Here is a 14781-nt window from a genome sequence, read left to right on the forward strand (position 1 = left end):
ACGAGGGAAACACAAGCATCATCTTTTCCGTTACAGCTCAAGTCTGTGCCACAGCAACACTGTCAGGGAGGCCTGTTTTTGATTGCTGGCTTCCAATTCAAATAATTCAATATTAGGTTACTAGGTTACCACATTAGAGAATTAAGTAAAGAAGAGCCAGCTGACGTTATTTGGTTACACCCCAGCTGGCTGAATTCCCAACCACACACAAACCAATGTACGCACTATCACAATTACCATCAATGCTTTGATTCTTTTAAGCACACGTGCTGAATAAAGCCTTACTGAACCAACTGCACCAAAATATAGTATATTAATCGTGCACTATCATGTCCTTTATTGTTTTTAAAATATCTAATACTTAATAAGCTAAAGGCTTTAGTTGTGTCATTTAAAGTAAACCTGAATTAAAACTAAAGGGGAATTCCATAGAGTTGTTTTTGCATAATGAAATCATTTAGATGTAAACAAAGCCATTAAGAGTGGTTTGATATGGCATGTTGAATTCCAAAGAAACGTACTGAGTCAGAATTGTTCACATCTGTGGTGATCGGAACCAGACACAAAGAATTTAAAGCCTCGAAAGGCTCCCTCACAGAACGTTATTACATGAAATACTTATGAATATGTTGTCTGAAGCCTGAAACGTTCATTTACGATAGTTTTAAGACTGTTTTAGCTTAAAATGAGTTCTTTAAAATCTATTCATGAGTACACGCAGTGTGTTCTATAGCAAAACAGTCCCCAATAAAACCATCATCAACATTACACATAAAAACTCAGAAAAACATGTAGATTCATGGATCATTTTGTATAGTAAATAAAATGGCAATATTTGCATTGCAAACAATTTGTGACCTCTGGTTTCACCACCACTGTAAAGAAATCCATCAGCAAGTTTCTCTATAGTAAAATATTTCAAATCTAAATATATCAAACCTCTCTGAATAATTGTGTTAATGATTCGTCTATGTAGACGTTTTTTGAAAAATGGGTGTAATTCTCATTTAACCACCCCCCCCATGTTAGCAAGATTTATATTACAATTTAAAATCAAAATTCTCATTTTCCTGTAATCTTTGATCAACTGTAATGACATCTGCTTCACCTCAAACATCATCTGAGTGCACCAAAAAGGCAGGACAAGTACTATTAAATCAATAATATAATGTTTCAGCCCACCACTTCCTTCCATCCCCATATGTCATGGAGAGAAAATGCTCAGCTACCTCAGAGACCCTGCCTAATACCATGTTCTGTTCAGAAGTCGGTCATAGAATAAAAGGCAAATGCATTTTGGAAAATTTGGCAATTTATAACATGTCGCTCAATAGTTTTCTTGCAGCACTCACCGACTTTCAAATAAACTGAGCAAAGTTGTTCTAGCGTATTGTTGCTCTCGTGTATTTTGTTGATCTCAGAGCAAAACCTCAATCATTTCTCCATCACACATTCTTAAGTTTTAATAGAAGTTAAAGCAGCGTGAAATTTCAGGATTTTAAGGCCTCTCTGGTGGAAACATGTAACTGTACAAAACATAAAGAAGAACGTGCTGTGCTTTATACCCCTCCCCGAGTGGATGAACATGTTGATTGTTAAGTGTGTGTTGAAAGAAAACTCAGTTAAAACCTTGGTGAAAGATGCGTCTTCCGAGCGAATGACTACTGCCATCACACACCAAACAATGTCAAAGTACATCTCCTTGTATCTACAATCTTTACTGACTATCAGCTCCACTTACCATATTAATACACTTTGTAGTTCTACAATTATAGACTGTCCATATAGAGTCCATCTGTTTCTCTCCATAATTTGTTAGCCCACTTTCACCCTGTTTTATCTTCAATGGTCAAGGCGCCCACAGCACCATCACTGAGCAAGTATTACTTTGGTGGTAGATCATTTTCAGCACTGCAGCAACACTGACGTGGTGGTGGTGTGTTAATGCACTGGTATGAGTGGATCAGGCACAGCAATACCTCAATGTCACTGCTAAAGTGTCTAGTAGAGTGGACATTGAGTGGACAGTGTTTAAAAACTCCAGTAGCAATACTGTGTCCGATCCACTTGTACCAACGTAACGCAGGCCAACACACCACCACTGCATCGGTCTCACTGCAGCGCTGAGAATGATCCACAACCCAGATAATACATTCAACCAAGCCGTGGATGGCTTTTTACACAACTGAGTCTCTGCTATTAAGTGGCAAAGAAACAGATATATCTTGACGCAAAAATAATACTGTCAAACAGCACTGCTAATATTGTGGCACAGGCATAAATATACTTACACACATTCAAACATGGAGAATTCATCTCATAATAACTTCAGCGTTATTAATAGACACTTTCAAACACCAAGAATCGATGTCGTTCATTAGCTCCCAGCAAACTCGGTGCGCGGTCTATGTCAAATCTCTTTTTAGAGTTCATAAAACCCCAACATGTCATAAACAGATTAATTAACCTCCAGACAGACATTCTATGTATAGGTATGCTCAGCAGACTTGGTGAGTGGACAGTGCTACCTCAGAGCAGTGATAGTCAATAAGCTCCTTCAGGCTCGGCCCTGTGTTTGCATTTCCTCAGGCCGACCGCTTCTTCTGATATCCGGAGCCCTTCATTACCTTTCTATTGCATGCCTCACACATTCCTCACATAATTCCAGCCTTCAATGAGACATGTCACATTTGGATCTTACTGACTCCAAGGACCAACTGTCTACCCTCAGCCTGACCACCATTACTGCTTTCCTCAGACCTTGGTCTCATTAAATCATAGTTTTTTTTTTGCTCTGCATTTTGGCCTCCCGTCCACAAGAATACTGCATTTTAGGCTGGAGCTTTTGGAAAAGCACTCTCCAGGGTGATGTTTTATGAAGTTATATGAGCTTGCCTGAGAACAAATCTGGAAAGAAAAACAAAATCAATCCAACTTTATCGCTCAAAAGTGAGTTTATCACTTACTGTATTATTCAATTCTGTTTTCTGGTCACATCAACAAAAACTGACTGAGTATGAAAATGTAATAAAGTTTCTTTAAGTACTGTTCAAGGTATAGTACAAAATAATTTTAGATCAATCAGAAACAAGTCGGACATTTTGCCAACAATACTCAATGTAGTTGCTGGATGTGAAGGCATTACTTCATTATCATTATATAATTTGTCCACACATACATTATTTTTGTCATTAAGAAGCATTCCTAAAAAAGGACTATAACAAATACTATTAGACATGACAGTCACCACCACAGAGCAGGGATTATTGGAATAGTGGTTGGGAAATGTCACATACCAGGGTCCATCACTCGTATTATCACCTCATCCTAGTCAACCTTTCTCCTGTGAGTCTTCTCAAATCTTTTTTTTTTTCTTTCTGATGCAGATGAAAAGGTTTTAGAAAACTGTGCTGATGTTTTAAAGCCTGAGGAAGTTTAGACCACATCTCGTAAATTTGAATATGATAAAATAATGATAGCGTGTGGCCTAATGCACTGTATGAACATTTAAATAAAGTGACAAAGTCTAATAGCAGTTTGCTCTCAAGCTGCTTATTCAACTGGCCTGATATGTTCAAACCAGCACAATGCTGCAGTTTAGTAGTGTAAGAATGTAAGAATTGGCTGATGGTAAAACTGACTTATTCACTAATTCCAAGCTAATCCACTGCCTAATAACATCCCATAACTGGTTTTCTACACCAGGTCTGGGAATTTGATCCAAATCTGAGACATCCAAATACTGGCTTATTAAAGTTTCATGCACCAGTCTGAAATTGGAAAGCTCCCTGAAGAGTCTTAGACAGCTTGCAAATCAATTCATTGAGAGATCTCTTTAATAGCAATATTTAATGAAGGAGAAACTGTTCCGCATGTTTAGTCTTTCACTGTTAGCTCTATATTCAAAATTCAGGGAAAGAATGCAAGAGATGGATTTTATTTATGAACCATAAAAATTTTAAAACAGTATACATGAAATATCTTGAATATTTATGTAGACTCTGTCCAATTTTTTGGTTGTTTTTCCTTTGTTACTTTGTGCTATACATATAGGTTCATTTTTATTATGAAAAAACAATTTTGTTGTTTTCTATATATAGGAATTCCAGAGGATACCACCAAATTAACTCAAAAGGATATTCATGCCGCTCCAGAAAACACAATACAGAGGAAAAATACACAGCCTTCCACTGTGAGCTTTGTTCAGCTGCTTGCTCTGAATTGAGTCAGTTCAAGCTGTCCTTATTCACATTTTGACTAGGAAACAGTACATCTGACACTTAGTGTTGTTCGTAAGAACGTGTTGTTCTTAGTTGTGGAGATATCTATGTAATAAGTAACCAAAATATTGGATCTGCTGAGCATGCTCCTGAGCTAGGACGTCCCTCTTCACATGTATTCATTTCAAATGGAGAGCTTGAGCAAAACGCAAACAGCATGAGACCAGGACCGGTTCCTTCTTGGAAAGTTTTACATGGCCCATATAAAATTCCACCAGGATCAAAATACAGGAAAGTTGCATCAAGTTGCAATAAAACACAAAGCTGCTTATTTCAGCATCTCTCTAAAAACATCTTAAAATACTTGCACACACACATTATATATATATATATATATATATATATATATATATATATATATATATATATATATATATATATATATATATATATATAAACGTGTCATGCATGGACACATATAGAGTCTGACTTGATGTTTAGGTCTCAAATGCAAAATCAAATGCAAAAATTATACTAATGAAGATATGACGAGATATTAGACCAAGTAGCTGAAAAAAGTTCATGTCCTTCACCAAGTTTTGACCGAGTTCTCTTCAAATATTGCAAATGAGTTGAGAGATGTCATATTCCCAAAACTCAGCGTAGCTTTTTTTTTAAGGCATTGAAATTTGAAAATTGGGAACCAATAACTAGATCTGACGATTCACACTAACAGGCGTGTTAATTAGTTAACCACTGTTTCCTAAAATTACTGGAGTCTCTTTGATCATATAATATTCGTATATGTAACCGTAATCCAAATGTTTAGCGCCTTTAAATCAGTATCAGTTACAAAATGTTCGTATCAGTCGGGACCCTAATTTACACGCATGTCAATCAATTATAAACTGGAGGGATGGACATTTTATACTGAATGAGAAACAACTATTTCAACTGAATCAAAAACAGAACATGTAAATGAATTTACTGGACCAGCCACAGCAAAGTCACTGCACTGCATGCCATGCTATGAGCTGTGAAACTGGAACAGCTTCAAATCATTTGCCGCTTAGTAATGCACCTCACCTATCTGTGGAGCAGCCACAATGGTTACTCACATCTTTAAAAACTAAATTTAGTGTGTTACAGTCTTACACGTCACTGCTCTTTCTATTTTTATCTGGGGGGAAAATAACATGCCCTGAAAAAACAGACACATAGATAAGCCAAGGAATACCAATATCAGGTTGGATATTGAAATATTCAAATATCAACAACCATCTCTGGTTAATGCTGTATGGAACTTTCAATCACAAGTCCAAACAGCGCTGTTTATATCACAAAGAACTACTTTGACATTTTACTTTACATCAGCACTTAATAATAACCTGCAGGTGTTCTGTAATAACATGGTAGTGACACGCCTCTAGTTTTGTATACAATAGAACGGCTGCTTGAGGTATATACAAAACTATGCCTAGAATGTAACTGCAGTGCATTCTCACATATGTTTTTATAAACAAAGGATCATTTCGCTGAGCATGAGTTAGTTTAGTACATTTCTACTGCGAACAGAGAACTGCAGCAAAAAGAACAAACTTTATTACGATTTCTCAATAAACTTCCAAAATTGATCAAAGATGCAACTTAGCACTCCTGAGTAACAATAACATACATTACAAAAAAAACTCGAGCTCCTTCAACTTTTATCTTGACCAATCTGTTCATGTTTCAAAATCAAGTGCTTTCCTGCTCAACAGCCCCCCAATCTGACACCGCTACCACCTGAAATGTATGTGCTGATCAGCATGGTCTTCGGCTCATGGTACCTCACTACCTCGTGCCCTATTACAGAATTTATATTTCTACACAGCTCAACACAGTTTCATTATTTTTGACACATCACAATATATATTTGTCTCAGTACATAAATACCTATTATTTATGACAACACTTACGAAAGCCTTGTTTGGATCATCCAAGATTTATCAGATTTATGTTCAAACAGTGCGCAACAGACACGTCTGTGATCTGTCAGAGAGCTCATTCACTGAATACACTGGAATACACTGCAGGCCTTATGTTGCAGGAGCAAATAACATGTCACACACAAATGAATTACAGTGGGCAGGCAGACTATACACATTGCTCATGGGCGACTGCAGCCGTCTACCAAGACCCAACCTATATGAAAACTTCAGGGCAAATACCAAAATGAAATGCTAAAAATTTCCAAAACCAACATCAGCTGATTTTTGTTTTATATTCCAGTACCTACAGTTACATGCAGGACTCCGCTAACGGATAGGATTCGCAGTTCAATTTCTGCACTCCTTAAATTCAAACAGCAAAAAATTACAGTGTTAATGTAATACTGAAATGACAACAATGGAAATAAGCCTGTGACTTTTTGTATTATTCCTGTGTTTTTATATTATGACATGATCCTTTGCAAGGTCTGAATAATAATTTATTTTAAAAACATGAAACTGTCCAATCTCTTGTCCAACTTCCCTCATAAAAACCATGCCAACTTTCCTCATGGTCACCATATTCATCATTTATTTGCTGCTGCTCAAACTGTTTGGATGCATTTGCTATGACTAGATTTTTTTTTTTAATCACTATTTCTTGTTTCCTTTGCCATTAAGTTTATTTATGAAGTCTTAGATTTTGACATTTCAGTGTAAGCCTATTTAACATCTGGATTTTTCTGCAATTTCTTCTGCAAAATGAGAATATTTGAAAGAGAAGAATGGTTAAAATGTCCAAACCTAGTCCGACATGTGAGGCAGACAACTATATACATACACTGCATTCCAATACTGTGGCTATAACATGCCAAAAAGGCTGATGGTTAATATTTCAGAGTAGAGATGCATCAAAATGGTACGTCTGGGCCCAATACGGTAACACTTACTGCGCCTGATACCGATACCATAATTCAATCACTGAAATTACTTTAATGTTGTACATTGTTTTATGTGGATACATTATGTAGATTATTATGCAGACATTCATATCTTTAAAAAAAAAAGGCTTAGCACATAACCCTACTGTCATTGTTACCTGTTGCTTAAAATAAAAAGATATAAGACTAATAAGGCTGTAAAGAAATCAGAATCAAAATCTTCCATAAAAATTCATGACTTCACGATGCTGCACCACGAACATACACCTACATCTCAGGCCACGTCAATGACATTCAAGTCCATGGCTGCATTTACAACAGGGGCAAGGTCTTATCAGGAGTGCTTCAGCCTCTTTGAGGTTGTTTAATCAGCTGGCAAACCATGACCTACTGTTTTATTAGGGCATTAATACGTTTTACAGCTGAACAGTGGTCAAGTCTGACATCATGAGTCAGGATATTAGCAAGCTAAGTTACCATCCCAAAATAGCAGCTTCCTAAGCCAATTATCTCTCTTAAAACATCAATCTAAGGCCAAAGTCATGATCTTTGCTTATGATCTCTGCCAAGTAACCCAATTCCAATAAGGGCCACATGTGTGGGGTTTTTCTTCTCAGTGCCAGAATGATTGATGTATGTTTACATGAACATGTTTTTCTTTTGGCCTGACCCGGAGCGAAAGGGCCTCCGTCAACAAAACTTTGATTTAGAACACAAGTTATGAAGAACATACACGTGAAACACTTTCACAAACTGGAACATAGTTTGACAAAATATCAACAGCATTTGCTAAAATGTTGCATTTCCTCGTTTCCATGTTTGTGTGTGGTGCCTTGTGAACAGGGCTGGGATGTAGCAGAATACAAGTATTGTAAAAGAACTGAAGGATCTGTAAGAAATTTAGTATCTTTAATTCAGTCCAAGTTCCATTTTGTAAAGGCAGTACTCAGAACACAGTTTCTTTTAATATTTTTAGGAGAATATTTTACAGTACATACCCACTACGTTGAAAACATATCGATACATAAACCATATTTAAAAGAAACAACACTTGTCTATTAACCATTTTAAAATCCCAGCATGTAGAAAATGGCTTCTTTACAGCCACCAAGATTTCTAGTAAAGCCTGAGTAGACTGATAAATAAATATGCCGAGCCAGTGATTAATCTCAGCTTTACTCAAGTCCAAAGAGTTGACCTGTTATATGTTAACATGACAGCAGACCATTAACTGAAAAATCACATAGCTGCCCACTTTACATGTTGAATCGGGGAAGCAGGAGTGGACGGAAGAGAGAATGCGAGTCAAAATAATGAGAATTTTATAACTTTGCTTAAATACATTAATTGTTCACAAGATTAACAGAAGAATTATATGAAGAAAACGGTCAACCAGTAACAGTGATGAACAGTGTGAAGTAAATAAAACTGCTGTCGATTTTTCCCATGTGCCTTAGCAATATCCAGTATATTCCAGTATAATTGTATTCATAATGTTACTTTTTATGTATTGTAGTGGAATACATTATTACACAGTACTACTTTTAGTACAGTATTCAGCCATCACTACTTTTTAAAGTATTCTGCACAACTCTGGTTACGAGCAGCAGTAAATCTAAAGAAATTTAGCATAAAACATTAAATAACATGCAGAGTCGACAACAGAATTGAACTGGCACCCATAAGTTAGCAGCAAAATATGAACTTGACTATCTATTCCGTAAACCAGCAACACCAACCAAGACGTCGTTTAAACAAAGATTTTACAAAATGTACATCATGAACGTCTGCATCATCGCTGACGTCTAGTTAAGCAAAAATCCAGTCAGACTCTTTTTTTCTCAATATCTGACACAACATTACAGCATATCCCTCTTTGGGACACCCATTGTAAAAAGGGATGTGTAAATGTTTAATGGTTTCACTGAAGGTTAATGTTATTTTGATTAATGAACACAATTAGTGGTACTTATGAAATGATTTTTTTTCAGGTAAGTATTAAGAATCAGCTTTCAAGTACCAGCATCAAGTTTTCAAAGCCTGTGAAATGCTATCCAGGCCAACCCTACTATCATCTGGTTCCAAACGCCACTCTTATTCTTCATGACATTTAAAAAAAAAAAAAAAATGCAAGAATTCTTTTATGCACCCTTAAAAGAAGCATAAAGTCATATCTATCGCTCCAGCCAAAAGCGTAGAGCATTTATCTTCTGCATAAAGAAAAGGCCTTTGCAAGACTTCACACAGTCAGCACGGCTCAGAGCAGGGAAGTGAAGTTGTACTCTACACGTCTGTTATTTACTCAGCTATAAAAGCCAATATAAAGTAAAACATTCTACCGCATACAAACTGAATTACAGCACCAAGGCCGTCAAAGGGAAGTGACAGTAACCTGATAATCGGGCAAATCCACATGGCTCCAACTGCTCTTCTTTATCTCGCGCTAACTGTGGGCGGCCCCTCTTCAGCTGACACACTTTTAGTTAGAACCAAATCTTTCAAGACGGCTCACCACGGACCACGCCACTCTGAACTACACCATGCAAACAGACAGCCCACTAAACTGCAGACAATGTAAACTGTTGCATGAAGACCAAGACAGAATTAAGAGATCTTGTTATGAGATAAAGTCCTGTTTAAGGTTCCCTCTTCTGAGTCATTTTACAAGAACAGTACAGGACAAAACAGAGCTGTGTCAGGTTTGTAGCAGAGCACATCTGTACTCTGAAAGCAGGGGTTCTCCATAACTTTATTAATGCTAATCATTTCGATACAGAGACATACTTGCAAAATACTTCCCAGCACTATCTGTCTGACTCACCAGTCTCCAAGCACACTGAACACGCCAGGTAAGGTGTGCCAATCCGTATGTACTGAAGGAGGAACTCCACCGGCTTTTTAATATATGCGCATGATTCAATAATTATGATGTAAACAAAGTCACTTTGATAAAATTGTTTAAAGTGGTGTTGATAGGAACCAGACATTCAAAGAGTTTAGTTCCTCTAAAAGGCTCCTCGCATAAGCTCATTACATCAAATCAAAGTTAAAAATACTTGACCCGATGACTGTGGCATCGTTTTACGATCGTTTCAAGACGAAGCTTCGGCCTAAAACTTTCTTTTCATCTATTCGCTGCAGAGCGGTGCATGTAGGGCTTTGCCAGGCACTTCAAGAGAAGTCATTTTTGTGATTTAGCACTATTTTACCATCATCACTATTGCATACTAGAGCTGCTCGATTATGGCAAAAATCATAATCAGGATTATTTTGGTTAATACAGAGATCACGATTATTTAACACAATTAATCACTGACTTTGAAAACATGATGCAGCTCCCGACCTCTCGAAAACTTGTATTTTTAACAGTGAATTTCCTTTAACCTTAAATATAATGAAGAAGAAATAACAAAAGGATAGAGCTGCTCTGAATTTAGACAAAAGACGATATAATTCTGAAACAAAATGCAGCAGAATAATCGTTCCCTCTCGACTATCCGGCTTTCAAAAATCGCAATTTAAAATAAAATTTGATCAACTGCCCTGACCGATTACACACACAAATAAACGGTCTATACAGTCTACATTTGTTGTTGACATTGTGGCCCCTGGTTCCTATCAGCACCCATGTAAAGTAATCTGGGTTGACAAGTTTCTACACAACGGACCATTTCACAATAAACCACTCTGAAAGACTTTGTTTACATCTCAATTATTCAATCACACACACACATTTTTAAAAATCTGAGGATTTGCCCCTTTTGGCTCTGAAACACCTGAATCAACTCATTAGCTCATTACCAAACCCTTCACGGGGTAGAAATGGGTGTGTTGGTCAAGGAAGCACTAAAATGTGAACTGTATGTCGAAGACGTTACAACTGTGTTTAAAATGTGGCTTCATCACCTACTCTAGCTTGTACAGAGAGGATATGGACAGAAAACAAGTCTTGACTTAAGATACTCGGGCCAAATATACACAAAATAAAGCCCAACTTCATTTATTTCAGAATAGTACTTGCTAAGCTAATAGCGGCTACAACTCTCAGAGTTTTAAGCTAGCCTAACGCGCCTAAAATGCGGCACCTCAAACTCAAGACAGACCTGACTTCAAAAACAATTAACTTAAATCTGTTCAAATGTGCTCTATTAAATACTTCCAATATACTTACAACATAACATGTGGCCCTAATATGGATAAAACTTTGACTGTCTGAGCGGCAGCAGTGCTGCAAAACGCCCCCCAACCGTACGAAGCTGAAGTTAGCTTCATAGTCTCCAGCTTCTTGCTCGACTTTTCCGTTCCACCTTAATAAGGTGCAGCAGACACAGTCTGAAGGGTGTACACGCGCCAGAATACCGAATGCAACTGCTGCACCCTTTAAGGTGGAACGGAAAATTGGCTTAGAAGCCAACTTCAACCTCGTCCCCAGAGCTAGCTTAGCGTAGCTAGCGAGCTAAGCTAAGACAGCGAGCCAGACAAGAGAAACGCCTGAGGCGGGTTTATTACGCCACACGCTGAAACGCACGGGTGTTGGCGAGGTTTGCAGTTCAATGAAACGAAGGGAAACGAGGCCAGAAAACGTGCAGGACACTCACCGATCACCTCCTGCAGCTCGTAGTCATCCTTGCGGATGGACCAGGGTTGGGAGCTCAGGTCCTCCGACATGGCTTTAGGTCTAACGACGCTTCTCTCTACTCAACCCCCGCCGAGTCCGAGCTCTCGGGCTGCGCTCTGGAAACAGAAAAATAACAATAAAGGAGAAACGCTCAAAGGTAGGCCGTCCACATCGACAGATGGTACCGATCCCATACAGCTCCTGCTACTATATCATTCCCAAAGTTTGCCACCAGCAGCCCCCGCCTTCACATTCCTGCGGAGCGCCGAGGCGGAGAGACAGCGCCGCCATGCTGAGAGGGGAAGGCCGCGTCGCAAACCGAGCTGGTACCCTACTCAGTGCCTCACATTTAGATCAACATTTACACTTCAAATTTAAGTATTTAAGACGGCATATTTATATAAAAAAGACACTTCTAAAGTAAAGCGATAAGACATTTCCTGTATTAGGTCACATTATTGATTTGTTTAATATTGATTATACAGCACAATCGAAATCTTATAGTTCAATGTGGTGGTGTCTCAATTCAAGACATGTCTTAATATAGCAAATATAAGAAGTGCCTTTTGTTAATCATGGTTCCATTTTCAGTTTATTGGAACATTTACCATTATACCAGTAAAGTGAGACTTCAGAATGACCGCAGAGTCATGTCTGATCCAGACTGGTCACTTATGAGCATAAACACACACAAAAAAAGCTGCCACGATTAGATGATGCAGTAGTGAAGAAGGCCCTACTTTCTGAGGAGGCTGAAGTACACTGGCCTTGATCTACCCACCATCAGTGACATTTACAACAGCAGGTGCAGGTAAAAGGCCTCATGCATCACAGGGGGGCTCTACCCACTTTCTTAGTAATTTGAAAACACACAGAGCCCTGCTGGTGCCATTCCAAATAAATAAAAATAAATAATGCCTTACTAAGTCATGGTCACGCCATATTAACGTGTGGGAATGAGATCCTAATCCGTGGCCATGACTTAGTAAGGTGTGGGAACGAGATCATGCCTTATTAAGCTGTGATCAAGGCTGAATTATGTAATTCCCTCGCCTTACTAAGTCGAGGCCACGACTTAATTATCTCGTTCCAGCTGCCATGGTGTTGAAATTTCACAATGAATGGAGCAATAGACATGTCCAAAATAAACTTAATAAACATGTGTTACATTAACTTACGATATAAGTTAAGAACGTGTTCTCCTTCTCCTGAAAAAAGGGTTTTTAGATAGAAAGTTTGGTTCTGGCAGCGTGAAAAACTGTAGCCCTGGTTAGATCCCTACGTAGGGAACAGGGTGTAGATTTGAGACGCACCCATAGACAACGGCGAGTTTAGAGGCACACCTCGTGTCACCAATAATGAGCAACGAGTCTTTGAGCTACAGAACAGAAAGCAATGCAACACAAAAAGGCAATTAGGAAGGAAATAATAATGAAGCTGAAGGAAATGACATCCCTTTAATCGCGTTAGGCTTACTAGTGTCATCGAGTGTATATACAAATCCGTCAAATCCACATAACGAATAAATCCTAGATAAACGCCCCGCTGGCCTCGGGGTGATGTTATGTAAAGCGCTGATGGTGCACAGAGCTGAGAAATGTAAGGCTGTGCCTCGACTTGGACATGTGCACCGAAGTCCTGTGTGGCTGCAACATCCATCATGGCCGAAATCAGGCTCCGCGGTGCGTCCCATATCGAGTAGCCCACTACACACTACGCCCTACACACTCACTCTCAGTACACACTATTCTCACGCTTAGTGCTGTAAGCTGTTCATGGGAACCTTGAGCATGCCGTATTTTGTCTTATCATGCAAAAACACGTAATAACGTTTTGATTTGCACGTTTACAACATAAACCAAGCACAATAATCACATTTTAAAAAATCACGTGTTCTGCTATTAAAGTCAGGGTGAACCAGAAATCATAACACAGTTCAGATACAGACTGACACAGCTGTGATAAGGTCCCAGAAAAGAGACAGTAAGAAGAAATAAATATGCAATGGCAAAAAGTCTTTAATAATAAAAATAAAGTCAAATAAAATGAACAGTGATGGATACCAGTCTAAGTTAAACAATAATAATAAATTAGAAACACAGGGCAAAAATATACACCAATCAGACATGGCAATAAAACCACCTCCTTTGTTTCTACACTCATTGTGCATTTTATCAGCTCCACTTACTATATAGGAGCACTTTGTAGTTCTACAGTTACAGACTGTAGTCCATCTGTTTCTCTGATAATTAGTCAGCCCTCTTTTACCCTGTTCTTCAGTGGTCAGGACCCCCACAGAGCAGGTATTATTTGGGTGGTGGATCATTCTCAGCACTGCTGTAACACTGACTTGTTGGTGGTGTGTTAGTGTGTGCTGGGCTGGTCTGAGTGGACCAGAGTTTTTAAACACCTCACTGTCACTGCTGGACTGAGAATAGTCCACCAACTAAAAACATCCAGCTAACAGTGTCCTGTGGGCAGCGTCCTGTGACCACTGATGAAAGACTAAAGGATGACCAACACAAACTGTGCAGCAGATGAGCTAACATCTCTGACTACATGTACAAGGTGGACTGATAAGGTAGGAGTGTCTAATAGAGTGGACAGAGAGTGGACAGGGAGTGCTGTGTCTGAAGTACTCATTGTAGTCCATATGGTTACAGAATAATAAGCCTTATTAGTCTGTAAGCTGCACATCATGTAAACGTGATCATTTCTAAAAGGGAGTTCTTTCTATTTTTCAAACCTTTTATATGATTAAATAGTCGAGATATGAACAAAGTCATTCAGAGTGGTTTGATATGGTTCATTGTAGAGAAACGTACTGTTCACAGTGGTGGTGATAGGAACCAGATGGCTGAAACCTCTACAAGCAAAGTTTTTACACAAAATGGTTATGGATATGCTGCCTGATGCTTGTGACATCGTTTCATGATCATTTTAAGAAGGTTTTGGCCCAAAGCATATTTTTAAAATGCCTTTATGGCAAATGTGTACATGCAGGGTGTTTTGAGGTCCCTAAGGAAAACCTT

The 14781-nt window shown here is 38.4% G+C and overlaps 1 protein-coding gene across 2 annotated transcripts in view; it reads right to left on the reverse strand.

The window, feature by feature from the left end:
- Positions 1–11799, reverse strand: part of oxsr1b (oxidative stress responsive kinase 1b) — a 76626-nt gene extending 64827 nt beyond the window's left edge. For both annotated transcript variants that reach the window (XM_017717715.2, XM_037533977.1), the window contains exon 1: positions 11730–11799. In XM_017717715.2, coding sequence (XP_017573204.1) covers positions 11730–11799 — 70 coding nt within the window. The remainder of the gene's footprint in view (positions 1–11729) is intronic.
- Positions 11800–14781: the final 2982 nt, after the last annotated feature.

Source organism: Pygocentrus nattereri, chromosome 24 (assembly GCF_015220715.1).
Source record: "Pygocentrus nattereri isolate fPygNat1 chromosome 24, fPygNat1.pri, whole genome shotgun sequence".
Lineage (NCBI taxonomy): Eukaryota > Metazoa > Chordata > Actinopteri > Characiformes > Serrasalmidae > Pygocentrus > Pygocentrus nattereri.